Source organism: Calliphora vicina, chromosome 3 (assembly GCF_958450345.1).
Source record: "Calliphora vicina chromosome 3, idCalVici1.1, whole genome shotgun sequence".
In the NCBI taxonomy this organism is placed as follows: Eukaryota; Metazoa; Arthropoda; class Insecta; order Diptera; family Calliphoridae; genus Calliphora; species Calliphora vicina.
The window spans coordinates 6,903,402-6,919,316 of record NC_088782.1 but is presented as its reverse complement, the minus strand read 5'-3'; the positions used below and the strand labels follow the sequence as shown (position 1 = coordinate 6,919,316).

Sequence of the window (15,915 nt, the reverse complement as noted above, 5' to 3'; positions counted from 1 at the left end):
ATACTTGTTGTTTTGGTCGCTCTAGTGTTTGTGAACTACCCGAACAACCACCCTGCGATGACATACCGGACACTGATCCTGAGCTGCCACCGAAATTCTTCATAGGAATAGACATATTACGAACACTCTCTCGTATGATTTGTCGTATGGTTTTTAGGAATGCATTACGGAAATCGGCTGTACTATTCGATAGCACGTAGACCTTTTCGGAGCGACGCTGTAACTGTGAACGCAGATGTATCAATTCCCACAAGAAATGCGAATCCATGTCTTTGGCCGAAGAAGCACGCACTTGCACCTCCGTTACCGGTATTAAAACCTGATAGCGTATAATTTCAACTTCATTGGGTGTAGTTTTACTCGAAACGCCCTGTAGATAAGAAAACAATTACGGAATTAGGATATATGTAGCTTAGTAAAGCTGGCAAAAATGTGACCTACCATCAGTTTCTTCTTCTGTCTAAGACGCTCTTTACAAAGGAACACAACCGCTGATTTAAAGACAAAACACATGGCATGAAGTTCCAAGCCTTTTTTGATTTTGCCCAGAAAATCGGAAATATTTAACCACTCAACTCCGCCATAATACAGAAGATCACCTGTGAGAGTTTTATGTTTGATTAAGAGGGAATTTAAAAACGAAAAAATGGAAATAAATCTGTAACTTCTAAACGGATAGTCCGATTTTAATGTAAGCTATTAGAATATATCTCTATTGGATGTATGCATTTATACATGCGGTATTTTTTAAAATTTGTAGCTTTTATTTTGAAACATTTGAAAAATATCAATTTGCTCAAAGTATTCTCCATTGTTAGCTATGAACTTTTCCCATCTTTCTGGCAACATATGGATTCCGAGCCAAAAGAATTGTTCATCATTTGAGGCCAAGAACGAATCAATACAATTTCGGATACTCTGTTTCAAAGTGAAGCATAAGCCAGAGCGTTCTGCATCGATCGAAACAAATAATAGTTGGACGGGCACTGACTGGACTATAAAGCGGGTGAGACAACACTTCCCACACGCAGAGAAAAAATATAGTTGGGCATGGTTACTGTAATCATTTCAATATTGTTATAAGTTTTTTAACTATATTATAGTCACAGTAACCATTTACATGATTGTGGTAACCATAATATGGTTAATTTATGATTCACATGATTGTATCAACCATATATATGGTTACAGTAAACATATATATGTTTGTGACAACCATTTATATGATGAAGGACTTATCATATTATGTTGCTCTCGGCTTAAGGCTTATCATAATCTGTAAATGGTTACTGTGACTATAATATAGTTAAAAAACTTGTAACACTATATAAATGGTTACAGTAACCATGCCCAATTATATTTTTTTTCTGCGTGCAACCACTTCTTTCTAAATAATTTTTAACTGGTATTGCAACATGTGGCCGAGCGTTGTCGGGCATTTTTCGGTCAATGCTCGCTTCAAACGAATCAGTTGCATTCGATTTCAGCAGCTCATAACAGATATAACCCAGAGAATTACCTTTGACTTTGGTGATGATTGAGCTAGTTGGCCGGGCTTCACATACGATCTCTTACGCTTCGATTTATCGTAATGGACCCATTTTTAATCACAAGTAATGATTCGGTGCAAAAATGATTTTAATTTATAGCTTTAAGCATTATTTCGGATATAGAAAATCGTCTTTTAATGTATATCGGCTTAATTTGTATGTTACCCAATTTAATTGCTTTTTGATGAAGCCTATTGCTGCTTGAGTAGCTCCCAATAATTTAGCAAGCTCTTGTTTAATTTGACAACAATCATCATGGAGAAATGCCTCCAATTCTTGGTCTTCAAACTTGTTTGGCCTTTGTCTTCCGTGTCAAAATCATCACTTCTGACCCGCACAAACCATTAAGCTTTGGTGAATCGTATATATTCTTGGAAAGAAGACACAATTTTTTTGGCTTTAAAATATACTGCTCGCCATGCTTTACCATGTTTGATAATGTTGTAGTCGGTAATGCAGTAACCAAAACTATAGTTGATTTTGAATCTATTAACTTGACGCGTGGCAAAGATAAGGTAGACAATAAATTCAAAACTTAAACCTCAATAGAAGAGGTGAATTCTATAGCCATGAGAAGTTACAAATTAATTTCCATTTATTTTTTTCTATATACAAAACTTTCTTATGATTAACTCACCTGGACTCAGATCGATAGGTTGTTTGCACGACTTTTGATGTTGTCGGAATAAATGATCGAAAATGGCTCCATATTCCTCATGTATTCTTTGCATTTCATTAATATGTTCGGCCACCTTCTCCATGCCCTTTAAGGCCTCTGTAAACAATCAAAGATTACACTATGCTACACCAAAAATAGGCAGGGTTTCTCATACAGAAATTCGGGTTTATTAGAGTCTATAGAATTGGAGTCCATAGAATTGTAGTTTTTGTTGATCACTTCGTTTAGTAATTTGTTTGTTAACAAATGTAGGGAAATAACCATATTTTTAAAACTACGACTTTAAAATATGAAATTGATTTTAAAGTAGTTTCTTTTATTTAAAACATATGTGTCACAGATTACACAGATATGAATCAGCTGGTTCCAGTAATATGGCAATAGAAAGAGGGACAAATATATATTGAAATTTGTATTTTTCTCTCGCTCCACAAATCATATCCATTGAAAAGTGGTTGTAGAGCAGAGAAGCCCATTTTCTTCCAGTGGATCTCTCTTTCGCTCACCAACACAAATACAGTTTTAGCTTTGGACATCTCTGTTGTAGAACGTCAAAATTACAATACGGCCCGATGTTACATTTTTGAGAACTGTCATTTGTTTCGTAACTATGTAATCTGTGATATCTGTTTAATCTTTCAAACAGAAAATACTTTTTGAAAATCGGTTGGAAAATTACTATGTTAAGGTCTTTTACGGCCTTAAAGCGTTCCATTCACGCTTTGATCGTTAGGCAGTAAAATATTGTTTCTTATATAAGTGAAAAATCATACTGAAGCTTTCCAAAACACGTAAGAAAATAAAAACCAATTAAAAAACAAGTAAAGCTGGGTTGCCGTATACACCGTAATCGGCGCCGATAACGAAAACTGAAACTGAAAAACGGTGGTGTTCGTCCCCGTCTCGTTTCTGAATTGTTTTCGTTTCAGTTGGGTGCGTTGCGGCATAAAACAGAAACGAAATTATTTTTTAATTTTGTATGTCGCACATTAAAAAGAATTTCATTATTTTTGACAAAATCTATTATTTTTTCCTCTTCCAATAAAGAAAATTTTTTTTTTTATTCATTTTGATTTTCTTTAAATTTGAAATAAAAAATAATTTAAATAACTTCGTTTCTACAGCACCGAAAACAACCTACTTGAAGTTGTTTTCGTTCCGGCCCCAAATGACAAATTTTTCGTTATTGATCGGTGACGTTTCGTTCCCAATTTTCGTTGCCGATTTCTGAAACGAACTTTTTTTCGGTGCAAATGTATGGAATTTCGTTTTCGGTGCCGATTATGGTGTATGCGGAAACGTAGCTTAAGAGAGCTATATTCGGCTGTGCCGAATCTTTTATACCCTTCACCGAATTATACTTCAAAATAAAAATTTTAAATATTTTTAGGTAAACAAAATTGATTTTTCATATTTAGCGAAAAAAACTTTTGGTGAAAAAAAAATTCGGGTTAAAAATATTTTTCCCGATTTTGACCCATTGTAGGTCCAACTTACTATGTATGGTCTTATATACGTCGTTGTAAAGGTCTTTGAAATATCTATCATTAGATATCGGGAGAATTCCGGAGATATTGATGTATGAACCGTGCATGTAAGTTATTTGGGAGCTACGAAAAGTTGATTTCAACAGACAGACAGACAAACGGACATGGCTTAATAGACTCCGCTGTCTATAAGGATCCAGAATATATATACGTTATAGGTTCGGAAAATTATATTGTGGAAATTACAAACGGAATGACAAACTTATATATAGCCTTCTCTCGAATGTGAAGGGTATAATTAATCACCCCTATCGCGAATCATTATTTCACATGAAATATGTTCCCATTTCCCATTTTTCGTTCATAAACTTTGTTCATGTGAAAAAATTTCCCATGTTGTGAAATTTTTAGATGAAATTTTGTAAACAATAAACAGCTGCTACGAACAAAATCAACTGTTGTGAATGAAAAGTTTAGGGGAATATCACGATAGCAATTTTCCCTTCGAGGGAAATGGATATTTCATGGGAACATAAATTTCACATATTTTTCACGATAGGGGTGAATGAGTTATGCTAATTTTTGTATTTCGATTTTTTTTTTTAGTATAACTGACAGTATTTTGATTTAGTTAGGGAGCATCCTGTCTTTAAATTACCGTTACTAGGCAGTTTTCCAACCGATTTTTACAGATCTTTTTTTGTTTAAAAGGTAAACCTCATATCTTTCAAACAAAAGAATTAATTTTAAAATTAGTTTCTTAAGAATATAGTTATGATGTTTTGAAGTTGTAACTTTAAAAATACATTTATTTTACTAAAACGAAGCGATCGATTCCAACATAACAGAATTGCTACATGAGAACATATGTTTTTTTCAATCCCTTTTTTATCACTGTGTTATTTTCGAGATTTAAAATAACTCAATTTTAAAATTCACTTACCGCACAAGTGCAAGTGTTCATCAGCACGAGAATCTGTTAGGTTACGCAATTGCTGCAGCAGTAGTGGATATTTGAGTATACGTTGTATGGGTTTTATCAAATACGATTCCAGAGTACAGCTGTGCTGCTGTTTGGGATTACGAGCAGCTAGGAACTCTTGCAGTGCATGATTTCCCTCATCTTGAGTAATTTTTTGTAAAAATAAGAAAAAATAGATTTAAATCACTCTGTACATTATTGACATCATTCTACATATATGTATGTCGGTAAGACAAGTGTAGGTGTAAATCAGAGTAAATATTTTTTTATTTATTTTAATATTTAGATTGAGTATGAACTTTTCTGCTTGCAGTGATTTAAAGTGCAATCAATGTTGTTAAAATTTGTTTTTCAACTTTTATTTTTCTTTATTTTGTTAGAAAACAAATTGATGGATATGTGTATTTTGCAGCAATTTTGTTAGATATTTCTTTTTAACTAAAACTTATTGTTTCCTACTCATACTCAAGTAAAAAGGATGCATACTTTTACACATCCATACATACATACACATATATATGTATGTATTTGTGTGTAAGTAAGTAAGTAAGTAAGTAAGTAAGTGTGTTAGTATTTTTATAACAGGAAACATTTACGCAAAAAATACTTAACTAACTTTCTTCTAATGTTTTTTGTTTTGTTTGGTTTTATTTTTCCTGTTTTTTTTTTTTTTTTGTTCTCAGAATAAATCTAAACAGATATGAAATCTGATTACCTACAGTTTCAATAGGAAGTCAATTTATGTGTGTGTGTAAAAGTGTGAGTGAGTGAGTGAGTATGTGTAAACGTATGAATACTTACTTGGATGTAAAACTTTTTGAGCTTTACTATGACTGGCACAGAACGACGAATAGAGTTTGAAATGATTTACATAGTAAAGAAATGCGGAACCAATTGCAAATAGAACATTCTATGAAAAAAAGATAAATAAAGAAAATATTGTTAAACAACTAATATTATTAAATTTTTGTTTCATATAATTTGACACTTCCATATAAAAGAATTGAATTTATTTTTACTATTTTATCAGCTGAGATCTTGTAAAGGTATATAAACTGATGGCACTTCTAAGTTTTTCATACATTATTTAAAATATCGAGCTTGGTTTAGTTTCGTGACCTGTCACATACTGTTTAAAAGGTGTCAATTTACCTCCTGATTCCTTTTATACTAATGCTGATTTTGTACTGCTAACAGTTGTTTGAAAAATTCAGTTATCATTAATTTTCCAACTCTATTTGAAAGTTGTCCTATATCGAATTCAAAAAGCTCGTTACCTATAAGCCGCAATTGAATTTCATAATCTCGAAACTCGGACGAAAAATTATCTACTCTTATACCCGTAATTGCAAGAAGTAGATAAACTATATCAGTACTTAGGAGATACTGATTTTACTCCAGATACTTATGGAGTAAAAATATTTGTTATTTTTTACACGTAGATAATAATTTTAAATTAATGTGAAGATACCTTTTAGGTAAATTTATAGATTTATATTTCTTGAAATTACGGACATTAATAGTTTAAGAATTTCTAGGTATGTATATTTAATTTTTTCATTGAAATTGAAAAAAAAAATACGAAATTGAATATTGAGAAAATTCCAAATGAATTTTAGAATATGATCTTCTTATTAATTTGTTTAATTTAAGCTTAATTCACTAAAATTTTAATTCAGAATCAAAAAAATGTCTGCCTTTCATTCCATAAATCCATTCCTAAAATCTAATTCTTTAGCTTCATTTAAACGCTTTTATTTAAATAGAATTAATTCACAATGGAATTCATTCAAGAATTAAATTTTTGTTAATTTAAATCAAATGCAAATTTAATTATTTACAAAATGTATTTGAATTAAAAACAAGACATTTTGGAATGTATTTGAATTAAAAACAAGTATTCGGCTGTACCGAATCTTATATACCCTTCACCAAATTATACTTTGTAATAAAAATGTGAAATATTTTCAAGTCAATAAAAAAAAAAAAAAAAAATTATTTTTAATTTATTAGTGAAATTTTTTAAATTTTTTTTTGAAATTTACTAGTAAAAAAATTTTATGACAAAAAAATTTTTTTTGGTCCAAAAAATTCGAGTGAAAAAATACTTTTTCCCGAATTACTATGGTTATATACGCCGTTGCAAAGATCTATCAATAGATATCCATATTGTCTATATTAACGACTTAGTAATCCAGATATATGTAGATCAAAAATAGGTCAAAAATCGAGGTCGTTGGGGGCTACGGAAAGCTGATTTGCAGTACTAAGTAAGACCTAGAATAAATACATAGAAGGAAAGGAAACAGAAATATCACTGAAAAATATTGGGTGTCTTAAAAATGCGGGACTTATAATATATGTCGCGGTTTTTTTTTTAATAACTTATAGTTATGTCATTTTGAAAGGTACTGCTTCGAAAATATTGAATTTTGTACCAAAAAAGCGTCATATGCGGGAAGTTTTGCTGAAGCTCACAGATTGCTCACCAAAGCATATGATGAATGTGTTTCATCGCTTTCAAAGCACGGGCCAGCCAAAAAAGTTTGAAGACCAAAAATTGGAGACATTACTCCATGAAGATTGTTGTAAAACTCAACAAGAGCTTGCAAAATCATTGGGAGCTACTAAAGAAGCAATTTCAAAACGTTTGCGAGCAGTAGGATGCATTCAAAATTCTCTCTGGCATACGCAAACAATGAATAAAATGTTTCAAAATAAAAGCTAAAAATTTAATAAAATTCCGCATTTTTAAGTCATACATCCAATAATTATTTAAATAATTACAATTATTTAAAAAAATTGTTTAGAATTCAATATTGAAATTGAGAAAATTTCAAAATGAAATTGACTATAAACTGATATAAATAAAATAATTAAGACCATAATACAATACTTGTAGAAGGTAGAATCACTAGGGAGAGTTTTTAATATTTTTACGAAATTGTACTTGAATTCAAATATAACGATTTTAACGGCTTTCAAATAGCAGTGCTGTAATAGCAAACTGTAACATATCTGTGGGCATTATTAACATTGAATAAAAGCTTTCAGTTGACCATTGATCGTAAGTATGGCAACGCTGTTTGCTGCGACCGTATATTCGAATTCGAATATTCAGTTAAAGAACATTGTAGAAAGTACACCACAGATGGCGTATGTATTAGAAAGCTCTAGACAGTTAAAGAGCAATCTAGAGTGCAGATGGCAGTGTTATAAATAGTGGCAGAGGTCGCAGTCGTTAGTGAGTTTATCAGAGACGCTTTTCGAATAAACATCAACTGAGTGCTGTATTTTTCAGGTGAATTCGTGTACATTATAAAGTGTGTCTGCATTTCTGCGAATTTATAAACATGTATAAAAAACATTGAGTGACTATTTAATTCTGTTGTTGTACATTTTAAATAAATAAAGAGTTGTTACAATTTTCAAACTACTAAACGGCTTTTATTTGCAATCAAAAGTATCCGGTTTATTTAAAGGAAATAAACCAACGTTTTGAAAAGGTTAAAACGTAACAATATTTAGCCCTATAACGTCAAACTTTGATTTTGATTTTTTTCATATTTTTTTATATTTTCTTTTGTTTCGAACATTTTCGTTTTCGCTTTGAGTTACACAGTGTTGAAATATGATACATATTCAATATTACCGGTTCCCAATAACAATATTGAAAACTACATGCATCGCATCTTAGAAGGATTTAAATACAAATCGTTGGATCATTCCATAATAAACTTAAAATCCTCATTATCTTTCGGTTCCAAAAATCTCTTTATATCCGCTAATTACTGAATAGCATCAATTTATGAATGTTTAACATTTATGGAATTTTATCTACCGGTATAAATAAGGGCCCTCTTATGTTCTGGAACACCAATTCATAGTTTTTCAGAGCTGAATATTTTGGTACCTGAATTAAGATTAACTTGAAATAATAATTTATTATACATTATCTCATAACTTAGGGAGTTGCTGTAGCAGCTGTGGTTGCTTAGTTGACAGTCCCTGGTCGAACGAAGAACCAGCTGTCATGACACTGCTATAATCAAGAAATATAATCTTGACACAATATAAAATCACATTGCTTTCTAAATTCTGACAGATTTAAATAATAGCCCGAATTCAGATGTTCAAAAATATGTTCTCAATTTATAGGGTTTCAAAGTTCACTGCCTCAAGTGAAAAGGGATTAATTAAGTTTAGATTTTAACTAAATTGGATGAATTTCAATATGAATAATTTTGTAAATAAGTACAAACATATTATATCCGACTTATAGATCCATAAGCTATCTAATATTTTAACTAATTTAAGCAAAGTTTATGTTTATGAAATATCCGAAAAACTTATAATAAATACTTACTCGATATTGACTAGGATGGTCCAGTTTATGAAACTCTGGTTCAAGTTCCAAAGCTTCTACAAGATTTTGCAAGAATTGTCTTTGGAAAGTTACAATTTCATGGATGTTGCCGAAGAGGGCATTTATTTCAGCATTCGATAAAAATGTTTCGCGTTTCAGGGGTTCCAAATAGTTTTCCAATAGATTATTCAAATGCTGGAATTGTAAAAAAAATATATGTTAGCATACATACTTCAATATTTAATAAAGAAAAGTTAAAGCATATTTACCTTGACATATGTTTTTTCCGTGTCCACTAATTCCAGTATAACTTTGCGCAACTTTTCGGCATCCGTTAGTTGGCGAGAGGGCGTTAGAGCTGCATTTGAAACCGAGGATGTAACCGAACCAGTGGGGCTTGCCTTGCGAGTTTCCTGAGGTGAACGACAAAATCCGGTAACCTTGTGTAAGGTGTTCAACGAACGTTGGTGGTACAAGTGGTTGGTAGTGGTTGTTTGGTGGTGGTAATAGTAGTTGTGGTGGTTGGTAGTAGTAGTAGTTGTTGTTGTTGTTGTGTTGGTGTTGTTGGCGTCAAATGGCACATGCGAATTTTGAGCGCAAGAGTGATGACGTTATGAATATAAAATAAAATGAAGTCAAAAAATGTTAGGAGTGCTTAGAATGCTAGGACTGTGCGTGTGGATTTAAAGAGGTTGTTTTCAGGTGGACCGGAGAGGGGGGAGGTGGTGAGTGGAGGGAAGTTCTAGAAATAGAGTACAGGGTTTAGTCGCCCTAACTAAGCGCAAATTACAAAAAAAATCATGTCTATTTTTGTAAATTTACTACTACTACCACTACTTGTAGTAGCTAAAATAAGAACCTTAAGTGCATTTGACACTGACAGTCGTCAGCTGTAAGATGTTGGTGGCAATAATGGCGCATAAAAAAAGTTGCATATGTGTTTTTTAATCCCATTGTAACTAGAAGCAAATATGTGTGGTTGGTATCTAGTATTTTATTTTATTGTTGTTTGTAGCTTGTCATAGTTTTTCTTTTATTTTCTAATGCTTGCTGGTCCTTCGAATTCACTAGTGGCATCATGTTCTCTCTATCTCTTTTTTATTTTATACATTTTTTGTGTAATTTTTTATGCTCTTTCACTAAACAGCGATACTTAATTATGCAAATGATTCTGTTTTCTAGTCGTAAAATAGTTTTTTAAATCGTGATTCTTGACAAAACTAACAGCAAAACAGTTATTTTATGATTTTATTATTAAATATTTAAGTGTATTAGGGCGGTTCTTATTTTTCTTATTTGCACTTTTAGGATTTTCGATGTTTCTAAATACCAAATATTGAACTATTGAGAAAAATCATAATACTCATAGTTTATAAGAACTGCAAAAATTTTTTTTTGGTAATTTTTGGAAATTTCGCATAAAAATTTTTTAAAATTTAAAATAGTTTGTTATTTGCATGATAATTTATTTTAAATTTTTAATTTTCAAATTTAAATTTCAAATATTTATAATTTAACCCAAAACTCGAATCTTCAAATATAAAGTGAATTATTTTTTCAACATTTATTTAATTTTTAAAAATATTAATACTTTAATATTAATACGTTATCAGATTTTGTTAAAATGTTCAGCTTTGCTGTTTTTATTACGCAGAACAATTTCAGACTTTGGAAACATCGAACAAGTGCAAAATAGGGGTCACACTTATGTACGTTTATAATAAATAAGGTGAGTGTCAAAATGATAAGGTCACGTATTGATTGGTACTATTGGCTAAACGTTGTTTAGTTAAGAATCCTTTTGTCTCATTTGATTAGTGTTAGTACTATTTATTAACCAAAATATCAAAAATGTACATTTTGAAGAGCGTCAAAATTATAAGGTCTGGTAATTCCACAACAGACAATCCATGTTGCACAAATCAGATCCTGCTGATAAACCAATTTTTTCCTCTATGATTTGACTCCAAACTATTTATTCTAGTTGAGAGAAACCACATCTTCATTGTTCGACTTGAGATAAAGGCAACCCAAACCATTAGGGAACCGCCACCGAAAATTCTCTATGAATATTATATCAGTTCATTTTCTTTCTGGTAAAATTCTCTAAACCATCTGGAACGTTAACAATAAATTTTATTTTCTTCTACCGACTAGTTACATAACTAATAATGTGACTAGTTATTTTACGACATGCACGTCCTAAGCAGGACGTCAATTGACCCTTTTGGATTACACTGAGACTGTCTGATAGCTGGTCCAAAGTCAACACATTGGATTCACAAACCGGTTACCGGTTACCTAATTGGTCGATAAAATAGACAGTCCAATAACCGATTGGTTTTAAACTAACCTCCGACAACTCTCCAATAGATTACTTCTGGTGGGAAAAATAACTAATTTTTAGAGTTCAGTACCATATAAACGTTTAAATTGACTACACTCTAGGTTACTTAGAGACATTAAAGTGACAATTGACTTCAGGCCACGTTATATGGGACGTCAGTATACTTCAGCAAAAATAAAATAAACTGTATGAGAATTGTATCAACACAATTTGTATAATATCACAAAAAAGAGCATGACAAAATAAACGTTTAAATTGACTACACACTAGATGACTTAGAGACACTTAACCCTCTAACCGGCAAGGCTGCCTTTAGGTGGGTATGTTAAATGTATTTAATGCTGCTTTATTTGGTTATTTTTTCCATTATAACGGTAAATATGTGTAAAGAGACAAACAATTTACTTATTGTGATAAACAAGAACGTGCACTTGTCCTTTGTTTGTTTTTATTCCAACGTATTTCTTTTTTTTCAAACAATAACCTGGTATATTATTTTACCTCGAAATAAAATTGGCCGGTTAGAGGGTTAAGTGACATTGACTACTGCTGGCTCTCGAAACTATAATTTTGATACTTTTTACCCCATTCCATTTTAATTATATTAGCGCTTCGTCGAGTATTTGTAGCCGTGCTTTAAGCTTTGCGTATTTCACACACAAAAAGGATTTTGATCTATCAGAGTTTTTATTTTTAATGTAATTTTTAGCAATCTTTAAAATAATTCTGCACCAATCAAAACAAACGACCAAACGATGTTTGAAAATTCCTCCAATCGAATGTTTTTCAAGTTAATACAAATATATTCTTCGTCACATTGTGTCTCAAATTGAATAGAAGATTTTTACAATAAAATGGTTACAAAAATAACAATTATATAACACTAACCATATAATTTTCACTGTCTGTAACGACTGCTTGGAACATTTATCATGTTTATAAACATTTCCAGTGCTTGAAACTTCTACTTATCAAAAATGTTGATAACACGCTGTTTTTAACATTTCGGGGATTCAAACGGTTTCCTATTAGGTCGTATTGTCATAATGTCATAAAATATTTTTTTAGTTTAAACAAATTTTTGTTGGGTTTCAAACAAAAAAAGTTATAAACTAATAAGACTTTTATAACTATGTTTATTGGTTTGTCATTTAATAACACTTTTTTTGTTTGCAGCACAACAAGAATTTGTTAAAACTAAAAAAATATTTTACGACATTATGACAATACGACATAATAGCAGACCGTTTGAATCCCTCAATTGTTTATAATTATAACAACTGTTAAAGCTATATGCGAAGGAACGTTTTCTTTCGTATTTGTTTTTTTAATTGTTTTTTTTGTTTTCAATATAAAATACGAAAGAAAATGTTTGTTCGCATTTAAAGAAACAGGCAGTAACATTAAAGCTGCTAAAGGCTCTAGAAATAGAACATTCTAGTTTTGACCTAGAAGATGGCACTGTTTATGTAAATAGTAACAGCATGTTGCAGAGAGTGAGTATATCGAAAGCGCTGTTAGACTTACAGCGATGTTAGGAGACATCAACTGTATTACCAGTGTGTAATATACATTTTTGTATTTTTATACCCTCCACCACCACAAGTGGTGAATATAAGTTTGTCATTCCGTGTGTAACATTGAGAAATATTCATCTGAGACCCAACAAAGTATAGATTTTCTTGATCCTTATGAAATTCTAAGTCGATTGAGCCATGTCCGTCTGTCTGTCCGTCTGTGTAAAACACGCTCACTTCCAAAATACGCAAACAAAATTGGTAGACTTGCAAAAAATATGTTTATTGTTGTCCTAATCAGTTTGGTATTGAAAATCAGCAAAATCGGTTCAGTAGAACCAGAGCTATGAACCAAAATGTGAGACAACCTAAAAAAAAATTTACAATTTTCACATATTTTTGGTTATTTGTGTAAATATATTGCAGATAATACCATAAAACTTTACACATGTTATTTTTATAATAAAAGGACTAACTCTGGTGAAAATTATAAGTATCGGTTCATGATTTCTCCTAGCCCCCATACAAATTTCTTCCCGAAATATGGTTCTATGGTCTATAAATGCCTTCAGAATTGCAGTATCCATACAAAATTCAGCAAAAATAAGTTCCGTGCTAAAATAAATCACAACACTAAATTTTTTGTGGATCGGCCTATATTTGACCATAGCCACCATATAAAGTTCACTTCCGAAAATCACTTAAATTAGCATAAATATCTTATAAATATCGCTATGAAGTTGAAATTCGTCATAAATAATTCCCATATATACCAAAATTCTATGATGATCGGCCTATAATTGGTTATAGCTCCCATATATATCAACCTACATCTAAAATATTATTAAATTTCTTTATTATTAGGGGCATTATTAAATGCATGGAGAAGGAAAATTTGCTTATAAAAACCTTCAATACGTTTTTGTATTAAAATAGAGTAGTGACTACAGTAAAACCTTGATAATCCGGATAATTGATTTCAGACCTTAATCCGGATTATTTCCGAATAAAAATTTAAAAGCATTGTTCTTGTATTAAAAATCAAGGTTTTACTATACATACAGTAGCCCAAGAAAGTCTACATACAGGAAAAATTATTATGTTACTTTAATTTAAAGCTGTTTTTTTAGTTTTTTTTATGAGATATATAATAATACATATCTTATGTCGATTTTAGCAAAAAAAAAATTCAATTAACGCCCAAAAGTTCACCGTTATTAGAGTTATTGATTCTGAGTAAAATAACGAAAAATTTATTTTCGGTCACGCCTACTTTTGGATGGGCGGGGCTATTAAGTTTCATAATATTTTGAACATTAAAGCCCAAAAAAGCAAAAAAAATTTCGTTATTTGACTCAGAATCAAAAAATCTAATAAATGTGAAATTTTGGACGTGATAGGAAATGTTGCTAAACCCGACTTAAGTGATGTTGTTTTAATTTTTTTTAGTGTGAATTTATTTTTCTAACAAATATATTTCATTAATTTTAACTTACAAATACTGCTTTCAACGAAATAAATTTAATTTGATTTCCTGTATGTAGACTTTATTGGGCTACTGTATATAAATTGCTGTGTAAATTATAATAAATAAAGAGTTTTTACGATTTTTTAACTACTGATCGCTTTTATTTGCAATTAAAAGAATACGGTTTATTTAAAGGAAATCAACCACCATTTTTAAAAGGTAAAAACGTAACAATATTTCTCATATTTCGGTTTATAAATATAACTAACAGTCTTCAAATGAGATCAAATTAGCAACAAGTATTTTAGTCAACAGTATCCATCAATACTATTTGTAATTTTTGGATAAACACAACGAAAATTAAGTGTGACCTTATCATTTTGACACTCACTTTAAGTGGTAAGAGTATGTTGCTGGTAGTTAGTTGTACTTAGATGCATCTTACAATGGAATAGAGCAGTTGCAAGTAATATTTTAATAGTAATAGATTCATCTAATATTGTACAAACATACTTATATGTATTTAGATGTTGCTAGAAGAAGTAGATGGAATTATACTAAATAAATGACTTGGTAGTCAAGTCAGTCAGTCAGTTTAACTTTAATATCATGTTAATGTTATTGTTGCGGATTGTTGTTAATGTTATTGTTGTTATTGTTGTAGTATTATAGTATATATATATAAAGAGAAAAAGATTATTTAATATAACGGCTCTATATGATTCTCTCTGTATCTACAGATGTATGTGAGTGAGTCAGTGTTTATGTGTGTGCAAGTATGTGTACATATGATGAAGAACAGCAACTTGAGATAAAAGTAGAATCCCCTTTAGAGCACCGCAAAATTTGCATAAAATTTTAAAGTGACAGCTTCTTGTGTTTGTTAGTTCAAGGTGTACGAGTACAGGGATAAAATAATTCATTTAGTACCGAGTACATCTATAATAGTAGTTGTAGAAGTAGTAGTAGTAGTAGGAATGTAATATGAGAAGTTTTTGTTTTTGTGCAGGGTGAGAGCGGTGTAAGAGATTTGCTTGATTTGTTTTATATAGTTTCGACTGTCAGTGAGTCAGTCGGTTAGGCCTATGCCTGCCTATGTTTTATTATACGTCTGTAAATCTGTCCGTCCGCCAGTCCGTCTGTCTGTTCATCTGTCCTTTTGTTTGTCTATCTCAGTGTCTGGTTGTCAGATGTCTGAGTATGCAATTCAGGGAGGTGGTAGCTAGCTGTTGGTCGTAACGTAACGTTTGAATGCGTGTTGGCAGATCGAAACTGGTGTTAGGTTAGAATGTTTAAATGTGTGCAGGTTTTGTGTTTTTATGTTTTGTATATAAGTTTAGTTATATATTTTATTATATATAAAAAATAGTAGTATTTTTTTTGTTGTTCTGTTGTTTCTTCTTTTAAAAAGAGGTTTGCACATCAAGTATCATTAAATGAAGTGGGTTTCTGCCTTCAGTGATAAGTGCTCTTGGTAAAAGTTCCAAACCAAAAGTGCATTTCGTGAGTTTTTATCCTT

General features: G+C 31.1%; 1 protein-coding gene across 11 annotated transcripts in view; it reads right to left on the bottom strand.

The window, feature by feature from the left end:
• The window catches only part of sif (still life), a 238,008-nt gene that overhangs the window by 21,170 nt on the left and 200,923 nt on the right, over positions 1–15,915 (bottom strand). For 10 of the 11 annotated variants that reach the window (XM_065502960.1, XM_065502958.1, XM_065502964.1 and 7 more), the window contains 7 exons: positions 9,334–9,504; positions 9,065–9,259; positions 5,500–5,608; positions 4,660–4,839; positions 2,188–2,325; positions 442–599; positions 5–370 (listed from right to left, as the gene is read on the bottom strand). In XM_065502960.1, coding sequence (XP_065359032.1) covers positions 5–370; positions 442–599; positions 2,188–2,325; positions 4,660–4,839; positions 5,500–5,608; positions 9,065–9,259; positions 9,334–9,504 — 1,317 coding nt within the window. The remainder of the gene's footprint in view (positions 1–4; positions 371–441; positions 600–2,187; positions 2,326–4,659; positions 4,840–5,499; positions 5,609–9,064; positions 9,260–9,333; positions 9,505–15,915) is intronic. The other variant, XM_065502956.1, reaches the window with a different exon arrangement.